The sequence below is a fragment of the Rhynchophorus ferrugineus genome, unplaced genomic scaffold (genome assembly GCF_030347505.1).
Source record: "Rhynchophorus ferrugineus isolate W39M unplaced genomic scaffold, kcgeb_rfMv2 rfM5, whole genome shotgun sequence".
Lineage (NCBI taxonomy): Eukaryota > Metazoa > Arthropoda > Insecta > Coleoptera > Curculionidae > Rhynchophorus > Rhynchophorus ferrugineus.
In genome coordinates, this window is record NW_027472584.1 from 16,918,272 (window position 1) to 16,938,445 (window position 20,174).

Sequence of the window (20,174 nt, forward strand, 5' to 3'; positions counted from 1 at the left end):
TTTTTTTGGGAGATAAAGTATGTTTTGTAAAATTTCTTTTGCAATTACTAGTAAAGAACCTTAAAATTAAAATAATTTCGTGTGAGAAAGTACAAATAAGTAACGTTATTACCTTTTATATTTTATGTTCTCTATTATATGTATAATAATTTCAGTCACGTCTACGTTGGATTTTTAGTTTATTACCCTTTCAGTAAAAACTCTTTGATTGAAAAATAAAATCAATGTCGAAAAACGACAGCTATTGTCGTTTTCGAATATTTCAACAATTTGTAAAATATACCGGTATCTGTTATATCAAACTAAAAATATTATTTCGGTGATAACATTTTTGTTGAAGAATACATTGTATCAATGAGAGAGCATATTTTGCTTTATCACATAGCGCATTTATAGTATAGGGCCAAGTAAGCTAATTTTCATTTGTCATTTTTTTTTTGTTATATTTTAAAATCGTAATTCTAATAATTCGAAAAAATATAGAATTGTATTTTCTAATGAAGGTGTTCATTTTTAAAATATCACATCTTGAATCACTGTTTAGGGCCAAGTACTAATTTTTGTCTACAACGCAAGATTTACGTGGCCTGGATCTACTGCTTAAGCAATGAAAGTATTAAAATCATCCCAAAAGGTACGGTTTTTCTTTTTATATTTTACACCCTTGTCTATGGATAATCACAATCAGGAATTACAATCAAATATACAACCATGCCCTGGCGGGATTCCAATAATCATTAACATTCTGCAACTATACATTTTATGCGCTCACAGCTTCAGTAATCTATTAACAACTCAATCTATCAATATATTTTAAATTGTATCTAAGGTATTAACATCATATTAGCGATATGAATAATTATTATAAAAATTTTAGTTATTTTGTTAGTTTGGTTTGAAGTCGGTTTATAGTTAATAGCGAATATATAGTCGATACAAAGAATTTTTGTGCATGCGTCATCAAGATGTTTAACATATTGCCTGTCGCAATTTGTAAACTCGTTTTAGAATCTATATACTATATTTTCCTTCTCATTTTATACTGGTTAAAAAGAGACACAATACTGTTTGATAAGTTCGAATTTATGCAATGAATACTTTGAACAGGAACGAGATAATGGAAGCCCCTCTTGCTAGTAGAGTCCTTTAGAGGGGTAAGCATTTTTACTGTTAAATATTAATTTTCTACGATTATTATAGAAAATATGTTTTAGCATATTGCAGCTGCACTGAATATTAGTATGGACATTGTCAATGAAATATCTCAAAAAATTAAAAATATAATCTTGAATTCACTGAAAAGGAAACCGTCCTCATATGAGCGGGTGACAAATCAAGATCAGCTTGATGTGAGCTCTATCAGAGAATAATTATTTGAAATTTATAAAAACAGTGAGTAGTTTTTCAATATAATTTATTACAATTATTTCAAAGGAAACTTTGTCTGAAAAGTATCGAAGAGGTCCAATGGAACTTCCGGATATGGCTTTTAAAAGAATACAATTTTTAAAAGCATATAATAAAATTAAGGAAGTCTTATTATTTCAATTTATGTATTTAGGTGAAACATGGATGTTTCAGAAGGGGATTATACCCAACTGTCCCAGAGTGATGAGAGTAAAAACAAGTAAAGGTCAGTATGTAATTAATATATAATAACTTTAGGAAATGTTATTGCACAGGGTAAAAGATTTTTGTGCACATATATGTAATGTAATGTGTAATTGTTCAGAATATACATGAGCATTTGGTTTAAATATATAAGAAGAGAAATAATTTTAGCTGTTTTACAGATATGGCGAATGCATTAAGGAGAATGCAGTAATTAAATTTAGTATTATCAAGAAAGATGTATACAGGTATTAACAGAACAAACGAAGGAGAAATGCAGTGATATCAAAATGTTTTTACAAGGAAATACTCTACCAAGGGACACAAGAACTAAGCGTCTCAACTAAAATAAAATATATTACTTGGATATACAATTGTATCATGCTATTATATGATATTAGGTGTATTATGCCTCTAGGGGATTACAAATACAAACGCGCCTAGAACTATAATTCATAGGTGGTATGGAAATGAGTTCAAAGTAAATATAATCAAAACACAATCCTAACCCACAAACTTATAACTGTGTACTTAATAGTAGTTTTAAGTCATTCGATAATATATACATTACATGTACTGTATAATATATTATAGCAGTATTTTAGTTTAATTATTATATTTAGATTATATTTTTTTGTATGTCAATGCCAAACTGAACTAAAACTTAGAATTTATACGGCAACATTGCGACGTTTTGTGATCACAAATTTAAATGACGTATGTACAAAAGTTCTTTAATAGAAAATATACATTCATTATAAGTTTCTAATATAAGTCTTAACATCCTAATATCCCACCTGGATATTAAACCAACCAAACCCCGTAATGTGATTTTTAAGTTATTGAACTTATTTCTTTAAATTAGATAAAATCAATAATATTTTTAATGATACGTCACAATAAATTTGTTTTATTTCATTGTTTTATACTGTATATTGTGGCTTTGAATATCGACATATAATTTAAACGATCAAATAAAATCAAGTAATAGACAATCTATAGTTAATACCACACTTTATCTGTTTGTTTATTATTGTGCCCGATAGGGTACCTGAAATTTGTCCCTATCAAATACTCCATTAATTCTGTGCCGATGGAAATAGAAAAAAACTTGTTCCATATACTCAATTTGCTTAAAAGCAAATTTCGTTAACATGCCCTTCACACTTATTTATTTATTCGAAGCTAGAACAGTTTTCAGCCTTATCGAGTACAAAAATCTATTTTTATTTTAATGACTGATTGTCGTGACTATGAACAGTTAGGTTGTAGTTGTTAATCGATAAAAATTTTGTACGTAGAATAAAAAACACACAGAAAATATTTCAATTATCTCATTATACTTACCAGGAGCTTGATTCACTCTAGGCCCGTACTGATGAATATCTGAAAAAATATGTTTTATTAGAAAGATGTATTGAGTATTAAATAATATACCATTATAAAAAAACAAAGAAAAGAATAACAATGGACTACATTTACGTGAAAATGTATGATTATTATTAGTACTTTGAACATATTTTGACACCATTGGGGATGACTTTAAACGTTATTCAAAATCACTTTGCGAAGAAGAAGCGGTTAGAAATATTCTGGAACGAAAATTATGAACATGCGGCTTAATGTTCATTCTATAATGTTCTCTGGTTAAATTACATTTAAATCTGACATGAATTGAAATAATGATAACTTGGTATATCCTATTAATATTAACTTATATAAATGTTACATGTTATGCATCTCCAGTCCAAGTAAGTCAATAACAATTACTAATATAAAAGTTTTGAAATAATTTGGAAAAAAATTTCTCATAAAGTTAATATATTTCAAGGTATTACTCACCGCCATTAGTATAACACTAACAGACACTAATTGTTGCTACGCAATTATAGTTATTTATATTTAAGGAAGTCGTTTAAATTTAACTTTTCGAAAATTGTCATATTCTTTATTTCCTAATATATTAGACCATTTAACTATTTTTCGTAATATTTGTGACAAGGGAAAAGAATTATGACTTGAAACAACATAAAACATTGCATCGAATGTCTGGTGAAACTAAGCCAACCAAGGCACCAAATAAACAGAACAGAAAGTCCAATAAAAAGGATATCTCATCGGCTCTTTGTCGAGTGTTTCGGATAGCCGGGGTTCAAGTACCGAGACTAGAGTCAAAAGTAAGAGTGCCAGAAGTTAGACCTGGTAGAAGACTCTTTATGTAGCCTATAACCATAAACATTAAGAAGGTCCCAGGTCGTTGAAATTTCGAGTCCGAAACGCACGTTTTCGCTCTGCGTGAGAAGTTCCTAGCTGGAAAAATCTTTCCCACCCCGTTATTCTGAACGAATTGTGGACCACCAAGAACCCGAGGGAGGAACTTCAGGGATAAAAGACGGTGAATCGACAACGAGAATCAAACTTTGCAAGACAATGGAACGAATACCAGAAAAAGTTGACAAGAGAGATCTGGCAAGAAAGAATTGGTAGAAAAATTGATAAGAATTGAACCAAGACCAGTAGCAGTAATATGTCGAGACATAACAGAATTATCAAAATGATGATGAAAAATGAAATAAGAAAAGCAGAATTCGTATCTTGTGTGTAATAATCATTTGGGTCCGATGATTCAGTATTACCCAAAACGGCATACGATTTAGTAAGTTATTTCCATCTAATTCATAATACTTTTCATCATAACGTATTGATTTAACGTCTTTATATCTATATATTTTTATATTATTAATTGAATAAACAACTCGTCTTTGCGCATTAATTTAGTTTAGTGAAAGAAGAGAGGAAATAATCTGTATATGTCCAAATCCTGAAGACGACCAGTTTTTCTCCGTAAATGCTATTTCAAGTGAAAAAAAATGTTTTAAAAAATAAGCATAATGCATGTAAGATACTAATATAAAAAATCCTTTAAAATTATTTCACACTCATTAAACTTAGCAATTAATTAAATAACACGGAATGTTTTATGTATATTGTAAATATGTAGGAAAATTCTTTGAAACCTGGAACTAGAATGTAATAAACTATATTACTAAGCATTTTTCTAATTATAAAATAACAAACAACTGTTATCTTTTCAATTATAACGTATCTATATTAATCTTCATCTTAGTCATCCATTATTTGTTTTGTTTGTTTTATGTCAGTGTTATTGTATTAATTTAGCTTCCTTATTAAATAACCTATAAGATATTTAATATCTGAAGGATAATTTAGCTTTCCTACTGATATCGATATAATAGTAAACATACTCTCTATATAGCTATATAATATTACCTCCATAATTATATAGACAATATTTATACCAGCCCAAGTTTCCTTTGAAACTCCTCAATATGCTACTAGGTTTTGTTATGGTAATCATTAATGGCTTCAAACTAAAGGTGTTACTCATGGAAGAGCAGCAATTTCATTAATATTCTGATTTAGTTATGATTATACTAGGAATTTTCGATTTTGTTATGCCTCCGTATTTTATGTTATACAATAAATATGTTATGTCGCTTCCAAACATATTTTATGGGTAATTTAAATACCTTATCGATTTGAATACGGACAATGAAAAAACGAATATATTTTCGGTAATTCGTTTCTATGTATTCAAAACTATAAGGTGCTTGCGTGTATTCTGATCAATGATATCTATTGTTGAAAATGCGAAGTGTTAATGTAAACAAGGGTTTAATGGTTTACATTCCTTTACACAAAATAACAATTTTCTATTTAGTATTATGTATTATTATCAGTTATTCAGTGGATACAGAATTTGATCATAATCGCATTCATTATATTTTTTGTTTAATTTGAATAAATCCTCCCCATCCAATACCTTTAAAAACTTTTCTAAAAACTCGTTTTTGGTATAAAATAACTGCTTGGAGAGTCAAAAGAGAACGAGGACCTATGTTTGAACTCTCGAAATGCTTTCAGGCAGATTAGTAATTGATGAATCAACTGTTTTCAGGCGTTGGTGATACTATGACAATGCCAAGCGTAAAAATCATGGTTTTTGTATTCCGCCATTATATTCATAATGTAAAATTTCAAATAATTTTAAAAAATGCCGTGGCATTTTAATTTAAGGAATATTTCACTTTAACACAAAAATAGATTGTTGAAAGTTGAAATAGCTAGACGTGTAACAGGCTAACATTTATTTGGTGGTATATCATGAAAACAGGTAATTAGTTATTTTCATAATAATTTTTATTCAGCTTCTCTCAAAATATAAAAAAAGATCTATATATATATATATATATATATATATATATATATATATATATATATATATATATATATATATCATCATACTGGCTTATTTATTTTCACCAATGAGTAAAAATATATATGTTACCCGTATCAAAATGTACCTTGTAACAGATCGCATCACTATGAAACTATATTATATGACATTATTTCCAAAACCTAGACACAAGCTGGGTGACTTAGTCCCATATTTCTAGACGATGAATTAAGGACTATATTTCTATAGTCTATAGAAATCTTTCTATAGTATATAAGTTATTATTTCTTCTGAACTGTTTCAAGAAAATAATGGACATATATTTATATAAAAAATATAAAAAATTACTTAACAAATATTAAAAAATATTATATAATCAATAAAAAAAGCCAGGGAAATTATATGTACCAATAAGGCTGCCTCGTTAATTACATATTGTAAAACGTCATATAAGCAGTTGATGTATCATCCGTGAAAAGCATAATATATAATATATAAATAATATATATTTAGAATCTAAAATTTAATGACCAGCATAAGCTGCACAAAGGAAATAAATAAACGAAAAATTATATTATGAAAATGAAGTAAATGAATAATTGATATATCTTTGAAAAACAAAATGGAATCGCTTAAGTTTTGCTAATTTGGGTACGTAAGTTAAACAAGAAAATAAGCTAGCTAAGCACATTGGTTATGTTAGTCACATCGTAAGCAAGACAATTTTATAATTTGATTTCTAGAAGTTTTCGATGCAATATATTAAAGTGATCTGAGAAACGAATAATTATTTCCTTTGATATATTTGGCGACCTTTTCCATCCACATCGTAACCAAATAATACATTCCACATTTTATAAAATATTTTTTAGGTATATACGATGTTAGATATGATAATAGTTGCAAATGATAATATTTTTTTCTGAATTTTACAAACCCATCTATATATTTTACACCCCCACATAAAGAATATCCTCTCGCTTGTTTCATTTTTTTCGATGCTAATTTTATCTTCTCACGAGGAAGCAGATATATGGACGAAAAACGAAATAAACATTCCTTATCCACATTGCTTTTAAATTTTTATATGTCAAAGCAATGAAGGAACATGATAGATACCTTTTCTGACGCTAATATTTTCGGCCCCATTTTTAGGGGGTAAAGTCGATATGAAGATATAAATTTTTATGCTCGAGCGCCTTATATAATCATTGTTTTATTTAATAATACATCATGGCGTCTTGTAGCTTTTTATTTCGATGGGAGAACCAAATAAAATATAAAACAGAGTTATGGGATTTATACGAGAGTTGTTAAATGCATACCAGATTATATGTTACCTAATAAAATTAACATTTTCGTAATCAATCCCGATACTTTGGACAGCTGGTTAGCTAATTCTTGAAGAATATCAACCGATATAAAACTACATCCCAATTGTCAGCTAATAAAATTAAGACAGAAATACATGAAATTTGTATAAAAGAATCACTGAACAAATATATTTATTAATAAGTTACGTTTGGACGATAAAAAAGGTAAAGCAGATTGCTACATAAAGAATATCTTGTATAATAAGTTTATAAAGTTAATATTACGAACTTGGAACTAATTTTTATAACACGACACGAATAAAATCACAATAGTAAGTGATTTCATCTACAAAATTTTTGTGAAGACTCTTCTTTCTTCTCCTAATCTATATACACAGGCTACTCTTCCTCAAACCAATCTCTTAATCAGGTCAGATAATTTATATTAGAGTCCCATTTTTACCAATTAGAATTTAGCTCGACTGGATCTATTGTTTGACGTGTGGTCCGAAACATGGTTCTCGGCATTAAGCCTATTGATTCACTAGTTACAAAATTAGAAATCATCTCAGGAGAGTTACGGTCTTATCCAATCTGGTTATTGACGTGAATGATCATTTACCTTATCAAATTTTGCTCTCTTGTCTTTTGGACAATCACAAACGTAAATTTGAGACCATTCTCCAGCAAGATTCGAAACCGTGACTATCGCAAAAGTAGGAGGACCGTCCTGTTGTCTTGACCACTGCGCCAACCAAGCCGACAAGTGAGATGGTATTATACGCTTTAATCTACGTATTTTATTTTTAACTGTTAAATTAGGAAGAACTGACACTCTTTCGAACTATAAACTAACACTCAAGCCAAGACGTCCAGGTGAATTTAGAGTTGAATTTAAGGAATAATAATATTGTGATAATAAAATATTCCTTATTAACGATAAATACAATTATTATTTAGAAAGTTTGCGATGGTCAAATAGTTAATAAATATTAATTGAAAAGATGCGTTACAAATATTTAGTGGTCATTACTGCATTCCTCACAATCAAGTTATATATATAAAATATAAAAATAATGTTACATCATTCATATCTATTCAATTATCTCATTCAATTATCTCTTTCCTTTTCTTTTCCAAAGAAAGTTGGAAAAAAATATGTAGATCTCTGTCTTACTTATGGCACTGTTGAAAAAAAAAAGTAAGAACCTGTTGGACCTAAATAAAAATAAACCAATTACTTTTATTATATTATATCATTGTTACCGAATATCAAAATACGATTAAATATTTTGGGATCATTATTCCATTCGTTTTTTCACAGTGCCACTTGCCAATTTAAAATTAAGTGATCTATACAGCCAAGAGAATTAAACAATTATCTTCGTCCTCTTCTGCTTCTAAATTAGTACGTGAAAGCATTGATACATTTTCGTCTGTTATCACGAATAGAAAATTAGACGAAGTGAGCATTTGACATATTGCAATTACTATTATCAGTCACTAGTTTTGTTACTATCGACTAGTTCGACTGCTTTCCCACTAACAACTAATTCTACAATTTTCAGTCGATAGTTCCGTGAGCTAACATTTATGAGAGTAAAGCTACAGTGGTGTAAGTGAAGCAACTTTTCAAAACGTTTCAAAGCATTTCAAGGTTATGTTAAAGAAATCGTTCTAAGAAAAAGGTATAGAAAAATAGACTAGCTCTGCTTAATATACGTCTCTCGAAGGGGAATTGAGGAGTGAAATAAAACATTTAATTCATTCTGCAGGATCAAATTATCAACAAGGAGTGTTAAGTGTTATACTTGTTTTGCTTGAAGCTAGTGTCTCAACAGGTTAGAATTATAAAACGATAACTCTATTTTGTTATTACATTAATTTTGATATTTGACTTTTTATAGGAAATTCAATTCATTGTTCACCACTCGCCCTATTCGATCGATTCATCCCTTTTTCACTCCTGGCTATCCATAAAACTATTATATCCAAGTTACATTTCTTGGAAGAATGCCCATTGTTGTAACACTATATAATATCACTGATATACTCTTTAACAGTAAATTTATTAAGTAATTATAAAGCGAACAATCCTAAACCATTTTAAACATAATTTATTGAAAGGCTTAATGGAGATAAGGGTCCAGCTTTGAGCCAAGTTCTCCGTCAAGTTAAAGTTGAAAACAGAGAATATTTAACATTTTCCTGCCGAAGTATGCGCAAAACGGACGACATTTCTGCTTTGATATTTAAATAATAAAGTTTTTCGATTTTTCTTTATTGTTGTATAAAACTAGATAAACATATAAAATAAGCTAAAAACATTTATTTATAATAACTTAAATTTAATCAGCTAAAACAGTAAATAAAAATATTCTATATTAAGTAATATCAGGCGCTTCTTATAGTTTCTACCTATGAGAATCTTCAGAAATCTTATACATAATATGTGTTAAATTGGCATCTGGGCTTGTAAATGATATAAAAAAGTATTTAAGATCAATTAACTTAATAAAATAACAAAATTACAATAGGAAAATGTCTCTATATTTAAATAAAATATCATAAATATCACTTAGTAACGTTGAAAAAAATGTTTCGACATACGAAAAATGATAATAAACTTATTTATTAATTAATTATTGGAATTTTAGGTGGAGATGTGGCAAATATGATGGCAAATTATGACTCTAAGTTAAATTACAATTGGATGTAAACCATTCAAATTTTTTGCATTAACTGGAACTTTTAAAATACAGTAGAAGCTTCAACATAGAATTATTTGCCAGGTATACGCACTTAAGATAAATTAAACGGTTTGTTACATCAGCTACAATATATGGATTTCAAGGTTCTCTGAAATGGTTCAAGGTAATATAGGAAAAGAGAGAACAACAATAGTGCCGGTAAATTCTACTTCGGATTTCGTATTCTAAAGATGGATTATTTTAGATCCGGACATCCATTATATCCAATTTTCTTATTTATTATGCTTTACTATCCAATTTCCAAAACAAACCGGATGAAATTAAGTTCCAAGTAGCTCTGATGTATTTATAAACTAAATATCACTAAAGTATATGAGAATTATTCATGTGATTCATATAGAGCCATCATGAAACTTAAAAATATACTTTGCTTATAATTTGATTTAAATAACAAAATGTTAGGTACTTTTGTATTTATTTTAATATTAGTAAAAATGCGAATATAAACAACTAATGAACAAACCAAAGACTTACTGGACTAAAACGCACATCAAATTTTCAACACCTTAGTAATTGATGAATCAAATTGATGGAAAAATCCAAACAGTGGAAAAATGGCTACCGCACGAATCGAGAGAAAATGTCTTCTAGAATAGTTTCAGCATAGCAGTTTCATCTCTTGACAGGCAAAAATATAAGAGATTTCAGTGACGTATTGTTTTGTATTTATAAATGTTAAAGCTAAATTAACACAAACAAATTTAACGACATATTTTTTCGAAAATGACCAACACTAGCAAGTTACAGGCGCAAAGCCATCCACTTGTATGACAACGCTTGGCCACTGCTGTGAAGTACGCTCATTTACAACCCAAATCTATATCATCCAGCGTACTTACTAGACAAAGTGCCTTCTGATTACTCCTTGAAAACAAATTGTACTCAAAAAATGTCTTTATGAAGCGAAAAGATCCTCAGAAATTTAGGCCCAAAATTCTTGTGTGATATGCGTTACAAATAAATAAATTCCAATAAAACGAAATACGTCAAAATCAACCAATCGGGAATAGCCATCAGATCAGTAATATATAAAAAAATATTTTAGGTTCTATTTTCGTTGGACTTGGCCGACCCGCCGCCCGCTACCAGATCCAATTCTAATACAGTAAATTATTCGCCGTTTCTGTTGTACGGAAATCCACTACGGACTACGTTGTGTAGTAAATTTGGCAGCGATGTACCTCAAAATACCGGCAATTTTAAGTTGGAAGACAAGTCCTTACGTTTTATATTCGAAACGGTATTGACTCAGAAGGTAAGTATAGAAATTATTAAATGGTTTTATTTAATTTTAAACAGTGTCGTTTAAGATTTTGTATTACTTGTAGTTATTCTCGTATTGCTATAACTATTAAAGAGTTTTTTTGCATTATTTTCAGAGACAACAAATTAATGTGTCCGTTTTATCTGCAGATAATACTGCAGATCTACTCGTAATTAAAGCTACACCTTATCGTAACGTAAGCCATCGACATAGTTTTAAACATACTCAGTTTGTATATGCAATAATTTGAATTATAAACTAGTAAAGTGTTCGACTATAACATCTGGCATTACCGAAAAACAGAATACAAAGGAAAATACCCTAGCGAATGCTGATAGATACAGATCCTTTGCTTTTAGCAATTTCTTACCGAGCAAGTAGAAAATATTCAACATTTCGGAATTCGTTTACGAGAAATGTGTAGTTCATGAATTAAAAATAAAGGTTAGGGTTGAAAAAGGCTTCGTTCAGCTAGCCGTTTGGAAAAGGTCTTGCTTAATACATAAGTGGAATTATTCCTAACAACAAACAACATAAAAAACACCAAACCTTTCGTTTCTATTATATTAGCTTCCTTATAGTGTCTTAACTGATCCATAAACAGGTTTTTCGCTACTTTCCACAATGTATTTAATTATTGGAAACATTTAAACACATAGGCTTTATAAAAATTTGAAAAATTTTCAGAATTTAAAACGGTATTTCAGATGACATTTATGAATAACTGTAATCAGTAGCACACAGAAAAAGTTTAACTTTGTGAAATGGTGCCTTGATCAACCTCATTCGTCACTATCGTGTTGAATTTAAAGAAATATATGATAATCAGCGACGTATTACTGTTACTGTTATGTTATATTTAAAGAACTTTGATATGCGAAAACACGAAAATGCGTATGTTTTTTTATTCAAAATTGGGTTTGTTCATCAATGTAATCTCCATCAAGAGCCACACAATCATTCCAGCGCCGCTCTAATATTTTAATACCACTTTTATAGAACCATTTATCTTTTGACTCAAAATAGGCCTCAGCCTCTTCATTCAAGCAACATTTTTTACCGCTTAGCATTTTTTTGAGTTATGCGAAGAGCCAGTTGTCGCTGCGAGCCAAATCTGGCGAATACTGTGGATGTGGGAGCAATTCAAAGATCAATTCATGTAGTTTTGCCATTGTTTTGATTTACTTGTGACATAATGCACTGCCTTGATAAAACGAAAAAAAATTCTTTGCCATATGCGGTCATTTATTTGCAACCTTCAAACGCTTGAATAACGCCATAAAATATTCAATGTTGATGGTATATTCAAACATTCCTTCTCAAGATAGTGGATCAATGTTACACCACGCACGTCCCAAAATACCGAGAATATAACCTTTCCAGCTAATTATTTTGCTTTCGGGCACTTTGGACGAAGTTTACTAGTTGCTGCCCACTCAGATGACGTTGATTGACGACTCATGTGATCGTTTTGATTTCGGGGTGAAATGTTGGATCCTTGTTTCATCCCTTGTCACATACAGATGCAACAATTCCGGTTTGTTACGTTTAAACATTGCCAAACATTGCTCAGAATCATCAACGTTTTTGTTTTTGATCAACAGTGAGCAAACGCGGCACCAACTTTGAACAGAGCTTTCTCATAGTCACATATTCGTGCAATATAGAACCAACACGTCCTTTTGATATCTTAACATTATTAGCTAACACACGCATCTTCACTTTTCGATCATTCAAAACGATTTTGTTGGTTTTTTGGTTTTACCACCTCATTTGGATGTCCACTGCTTGAAAAAGTGGCGTAAGTAATAAAATTATCCCCATACATGTGTTAGGCATGGGAAGTTAAATAAATAATTTTATAAATTTTCTATACTTATTTTACTAATAACAATAGTACAAAATAATCATTTTCCAGATATAGACATACACAATTGAAATAAATTAAACAATTTATTGTACTAACTACAATATTTGGGTTTTATATATAATAGTATAGAAATAGAGAGAATAACAGTAGTGTAGGTAAACTCCTCTTCGGATTTCGCGTTCTAAAGATGGGTTATTTTGGATCCACTCATCTATTATGTTATATTATTATTTACTACATATTATTATTATTTTGGTATCTGGTATGTATTCAGTTTCTAAAGCATGTTTAAGTCTAATGTTAGTTTAAGCCAGCATGTTGTAGTAATCCAGTAAAGAGATACATATTACGTGAAGCAAACGTAGATAGCCCCATTTAACAAGTTTAAAGTTTCTAATTAAAATTATAAATCCCAAATTGCCTATAAACCTCCAAGGTTCTAAATCTGCTCAAATTTACCCATATGAGTACCTAAAAATAAACAACGATTTAAATATTAGAGTAAAATCCTCTCAACGTTGCAAGTTTCCATTCAATCTCAACAGCAAGATGGGCCTCAATACCAAATTAACTTTGGAAATAGAAAACATTAACATTGCTATTTTCGAGTTTACATATTTTTACTATTTCGGTATTATTATAAATAATTGAAGCACATTTCTCAGTAAGTAAATAGTCTTGACTATCTTTGAATAGTGGGTGAGCTACCGATACTTGAATGTTATGTTAGCAAAATTCAATAAATCGAACAAATAATTCAATCATATATTAAAAGGTTTGAAATACAACTATCCTAATTGCAGAAGATAAGGAATATCTCAAGTTTCATCCTGAAGTTGTTGCATGTTTTTTATCAACTTAAAATTAAAGTAATTCTCGTATTTACCGATTGGAATTGGAATTATAATAAGATCAAGATAAGAACTCAAAGGATTTTTCAAGCGAATTTGTTAATTTCTGGACAAGATAACACTCCATGATGCCATACTTTGTCAAAATCCCTAGTGATGTCCAAGAGCACTACATGAATTAACACTAAATTGACAACTATTTGGCTCTAAATCCAAGTTGTTCGTTTTTGATATTTTTTTTCATTTTGGCAGATTTAATTTAGAGAATTACTGTCTCAACGATTTTTTATGAATGAGCTCAGAAGGTTGATTGAAAGGAACGCTGTATATGAATGTTTGTTAGCTTAGTACACTGTTGCTGAGGAAGAAAGCGGATAGTTTGAAGCTGCGGATAGTTTTAGTTAGTAGTTTTGGACATCACCAGTAAGCTTACGGTGATACTTGACGGTACTTCTCCAATTTACTATTCGTGATGTATCTGTATATCGGACCTCATTTTAGTAATATATCGTGAGACAATTTTCAACAAATGTTTATTTTTATTGAGTTAAATGGCACTTCGAAGTTATATGGGGTCACCAACAGTTAATAACAGCGGAGGGTGATATCACTCCAGTTCATAAAGAACTGATATATTGTCTAGACGGTTTATATTTTAAGTTATAAAGAAATATATTGTTCATGGAGTAATTCCTCGATCGGACTGGGGGTGTTGCTCAAATTGACAATAAGGGTTGGATTAGAACTTAGAGCTTAGAACATTTCTGCTCCAACTCGTATCTATTCCCCGAGTTACAGTTAACGTAATATAATATATATAACGTAAATATAAAGACCAACAAAGATATTATTGATTATTTGACAGATTGGACAAATTAAATATTATCGCATATAAGAAAACAGATAAATATAATTGTTTTAATGGTAAAATAATTAATTTCATTTGATCACTCGCCAATCGGTATGCCGAGGACCGTTGTTCGGAGCTCACGTTAAACTGTAGTTCCAGTCCAGATAAACCCCCAGTTGGTAAAAGGAAACTTTAAAATATGTATATAAAAAAATAGTTACAAATATATTGTTGATATGATCTAAATATAAAAAACTGGAGATGTCGTTATGGAGAATATGTGTACATGAATGTACCACTAACTACTTATTTAAAAGTAACAAATATACTCAGATCACTAAAAATATCTTGCAAGACAACGCTGACAAAAGATGTTAAATATATGTTTTGGTGATATTCTTCACTAATATTGCTCGAAGCATTTGACCATCTTGATTACCATTAACGCTTTATTTGACATTATGTGATAATTTATAAAATTTCTCATAAAAAGCTCAGCAGTATAAAGCAGGTTGTTTTTTTTCTTTTGTATAGTTTAGGGGTCTAATTTATTAGACCATTTAACTGTTTTTTTAAATATTTGTGACATCAGAAAATAATTATCATTTGAGATAATATAACCTATTGCATTGTATTGAATGTTTGGTGAAGCTAGGCCAAGATAAGAAAGGCACCAAGCAAACAGAAAACACGTGGCTAGCAAAAATGATATCTCATCGGCTCGTTGCGAGTGTTCCGGATAATGGAAGATCAGGTACCGGAGCTAGACGAGCCTGGTATAAGACTCCTTATGGCGGCTATAACCATAAGTTCCTAACTGGAGTTCTTTCCCTCCACAAAATTCTGAACGAATCGGGATACAGAAAAATGTTTCTTGAACTAAGTACCTGTGGGTTGTTGAGACCTTAAGGTTCAGCGTTAAAATACCACCCATCGATAATGATAATCGGAGTAATATAGTTGCCAATCAGAATTAGCAAAATAATTATATAATTAGTCAAATAACATCAAGTCAAGGGTGTCAAGATATAGTCAGAATTAAAAAGAAATAATAAGTATCAAGAATCAAGAACTTTAGAATTCTTATATGTCGTGTACATTATCATCAGTTGAGCCCGATGACACAATCAGTATTATCCACAACCAGGCAGACAAATTAGTAGATAATTTCAATCCAATTCATAATTATTTTCACCATTACGCATCGATTTAACATCTTTCATTTTAAATATAATTCTAATTATTCATTTATATAAAAAAAATCGTTCTTGAATTAATTTACGGGCATCAATCATCGGGCGCAAAATTCAAATTATCATTAGATAACAAGGTATTGCTGTATGAGTCTATACTCAAGTCCATTTGGACATATGGAATCCAACTATGGGATACTGCTAGCAAATCTAATATATCCATCATTCAACGGTTCCAAAATAAGGTGTTGCGTGCCATTGTTGATGCTCCGTACTATATTTCAAATGAAGTAATTCAACGCGATATTCCTCTAGAACCTATAACGAGTGTAATTCAACGTGTTTGTGTGAAGTACTTCGAAAAAGTGTCAGTGCATCCCAATGTACTCGCTAATCAGCTAAATATGCGACATGATAGTGAAGTGCGTAGACTAAAACGTTTAACACCACCTAATCTGATTACTGGACATATGTAGACTGTAGAATAAGCTTTAGAATAAGACTAATTAATTAAGATAATATTTTATACAGAAGATTGCTTAATGAAGTGATTTTCTACATGCCATGTATATATAATATAGACATAAGAAATACTTATTGCCAATAGGGCAGATTGTGGACTCACGAAAAGTAATAAAAAAATTACAATATTGTATTCCCCTTAATAACTCAACAAAGAAAAAGTGAAAAGTAAAATAACAGTGGACATGTCGAAATATTATGGTGACCTTAGCATTAGGTGGATGTTAAATTTTGTTCAACTATTCTACTAAATAATTATCAGCATCAACAGCTAGAAATATAACATAATATTCTTGCTTGAACTGGGAAATTAGGAGGGGTAGGGGAGGGATGGGCACTTTTTCACTATTTATTGCATAAAAAGTCAGATTTTATAGATAATCAACTTTTATTGCCAGTTCTTATTGCACCACACATTTGGCTAGATATAATTAAAGAGATTTCTTAAAAATTACAATCAGCTTCAACATTACGAGATATTTTATAAATTAAGTCAAAAGTGCCCAATGCTCCCTATGGTAGGAAGGCTTGCTCCCTATGGTAGGAAGGCTTGGACGTACCCTGTGGGAGGCTTGGGCACGGCCTATATATCACTTTATCCATAAAGGAATTCAAAAATTAGTTAACAAATAAACTATTATTAAACTATATCAATAATCGAAACCAAAAATAAAAGTTAACAAATAAAAAACATCTTAAACAGTATCTTAACTTATCTGAGATTGGGTATAACCCATAAAGGACTATCAAATGTGTACTTAGAGCTACCACGTTTGGTTTTATTGCATGTCTTTGATATTGCCGTCTAAAAGAACACTAGCTATGTCATCTACTTCAGGAAGAAAAAGGTCTTTCTTATCTTACTCAGCCTCATAAATTTTATTGTAGCCATGGTAGGACAAATGCCTTCGATTTGGCCGACATAGTGCACAACAATCCTTTTTGTATTAAATTTAACAAGAACGAAATCATTTATTTTAAAATTTCTATCATCTTTGTCAACCCAAAATTTTCTTTAGAACAAACTATCATGTAATTTGACAATTTTTGTTCTTCTTCTGAATCTTCAGATGAAAATTTGTGAGGTTATAAATCTGTGCGAAGAATCTTTTATAGACTCCTGTTTTAGATACCGTTGCAAACTTGATCTAGGGATTTCATATTTATCTGTTTTTATTTTTGATCCTTTTGATACCTCTTCTATGGCTGGTAATATTAAATCTTTAGGAATTTCCCGTCGCAAACCTTTCTTTTTAAATGTAAATGGCTTCTTTCTGTAATTAAAAATAAACCAATAGTTAAATATCCTTCTATACTGAACATAATAGGAAGGAGCATTGGGCATGCCCAAACCACTCGCGCGTCCAAATGCTCGTTACTCCCTCTGTATATATTTTCGAAATAGGTTACCGGTATTTTTTTGAATCTACATATTTAGGCTTGAATTTCAGTTTAATTCATAGAATAGTAAATATACAATAGATAAATAATAGAACATACACATACCTTTCATTACTTTTCTCTTTATTACGATCCGAAATCGCAACAAAATATTTACTTTTAGGAGCGCATAACCTTCAAACGTTTTTGTGTTTGACAACTGACAAAAGTGACAGATAGTCTATGAATGAACAGTGTTGCCAGTCGGTAAAGTAAACTACCAAATCAAGAAAAAAATAAAATCTATGATTAAATCAGAATAAAAGGGGGCAGCCTATATCCCCCAACTGCCTGTCCCTCCTCTACCTCCCCTACTAACCAATGTGTTATGTGCAAAAGCAATTAAAAAATCCGATAACATATTACATTATTTGAAGCAATCTAACAATCTACGAAAATTAGATATAATTAAAACATGCTACAACATCCACAGATACGTACAGTGGTAATAAAGCATTATTCCAGAAGCTAGTACGAATATCGATGCCACCAAAACCAGCATTAATAATAAAATGGTAGGCCTGCACCAGATAGCCCACAAAGAAGTTCTGCCATCACTAGTGTTGGTTGTTGTATTCGGCACTTTGCGTTGATCTTGACAGGCGCAACACAAACCCCCCTCCACTTCGTCCGTCTCATTCCAATTTTGAGCCTGTTGCGCGTTACCATGAACGTTCTGTACAACCTGCGCAGTAGCCGCCGTATTATTGTCTTGCGCAGATGCCGAACCGCGCACGATCGAACTATTACCGGACGCGTTCACTACCACTCCCGCCCGCGATACATGCGCCCTCTGTGTCGAATAACCGTCACCGTGCTCGTTATATTTAGGCCGCTCGATGCTACGGGAATCCGTGTAAGTTATGTGCGTATCGTGATAACGATCGTATTGAGGGTCGTGATAGTTGACGGTTGGCTGATGTGAGTCATGGTACACTCCATACGATTCGACCACATGGGCAGCCGGATGGGATGCGTTGGGCGCATGCCCGTAAGGATGCTGCCTCATCATGCACAACACCTACGTGCCAATGCTAAGATATTTACGTTTGATGGGGGCATGATATGTTAGTAATTGTAAGTTGGGGGTTAGTAGCATTATGTAGACCAGCAGTTACATAGCGGTAGTAATCTGAAAAATAAACACGTATTAGTAAAAATGTTTATTTTAAATTAGTATTGATATTATTCATTATTAATAAGAAAGTCGTGACATAACGTCCACCAGAAATTTGTTTATATAATGGTTCTAATAGTAAAATAAGATGCACTGAAACAATTATTCCTTATAAGCCACTTGTATTTATATAAAAAATAACTGCTAGATTTTATTAGTGGGAAGTATATATATATATATATATATATATATATATATATATATATATATATATATATATATATATATATATATATATATATATATACATATATATATATATATATATATGTATATATATATATATATATATATATATATATATATATATATATATATATTTTTTTTTTTTTTTATTTGTTTTGTATATTTTATATTTACTTTATTAGTATGTATTTTATATTGATGTTTCTGGCCATTCATTAAAATTTGTTTTTAAAATCGCTACTTTTACATTGATTGGCAAAACCTGTGGCAACTGTGATATGACTGAGTAATATCACCATAAATTTCTAAATGAGTTTGACGGCCGACGTCTTCAAATGAAATGCCAAGAGGGGTGTATGGCGAAAATGCAATTTTAAGTCTTACATGATCAGAGACTATTTACACTGAGTAACTTAAAAATATTAAATATAAAACTTTTATCTTATGTGGACAATTTTCAAAATCATCGAATTTAACAGTTATGTTGATTTGTTTAACATTAGCTTACTTTTATACTTTTATACTTCGCATTTTCACCAATAGATATCAGTGATTAAAATACAACCAACCACTATTTATTAATATTATACGTAATATGAATTTTTTTGTTACCATAAAAAGCATAATTATATAAAAATGAAGGCAGTAATATCTGATTATCGTATTTAGGTCATTCAATTTTGTGCGTGACATTGTTCTATTCTTTAGGGAATAAAATTTGCAAAACAGAGACATTATATGTCAGTCCCAACAAGAAAGGCATTGTATCAATAAAAAGATACAAATCTTAAAATCAGCAACATTTTTTTACTAAATACATCAAAATAGAAACCAAGAAGATGACAAAAATGGGAAAATTTTATATATG

General features: G+C 30.5%; 1 protein-coding gene across 4 annotated transcripts in view; it reads right to left on the bottom strand.

Annotated features, from left to right (window-relative positions):
- LOC143197307 (agrin) overlaps positions 1-20,174 on the bottom strand; it is a 507,226-nt gene that overhangs the window by 298,750 nt on the left and 188,302 nt on the right. For 3 of the 4 annotated variants that reach the window (XM_076405663.1, XM_076405662.1, XM_076405660.1), the window contains exon 4: positions 2,959-2,997. In XM_076405663.1, the coding sequence (XP_076261778.1) occupies positions 2,959-2,997 (39 nt within the window). Of the gene's footprint in view, positions 1-2,958; positions 2,998-18,384; positions 19,010-20,174 lie in introns of those variants that run through there. The other variant, XM_076405661.1, reaches the window with a different exon arrangement.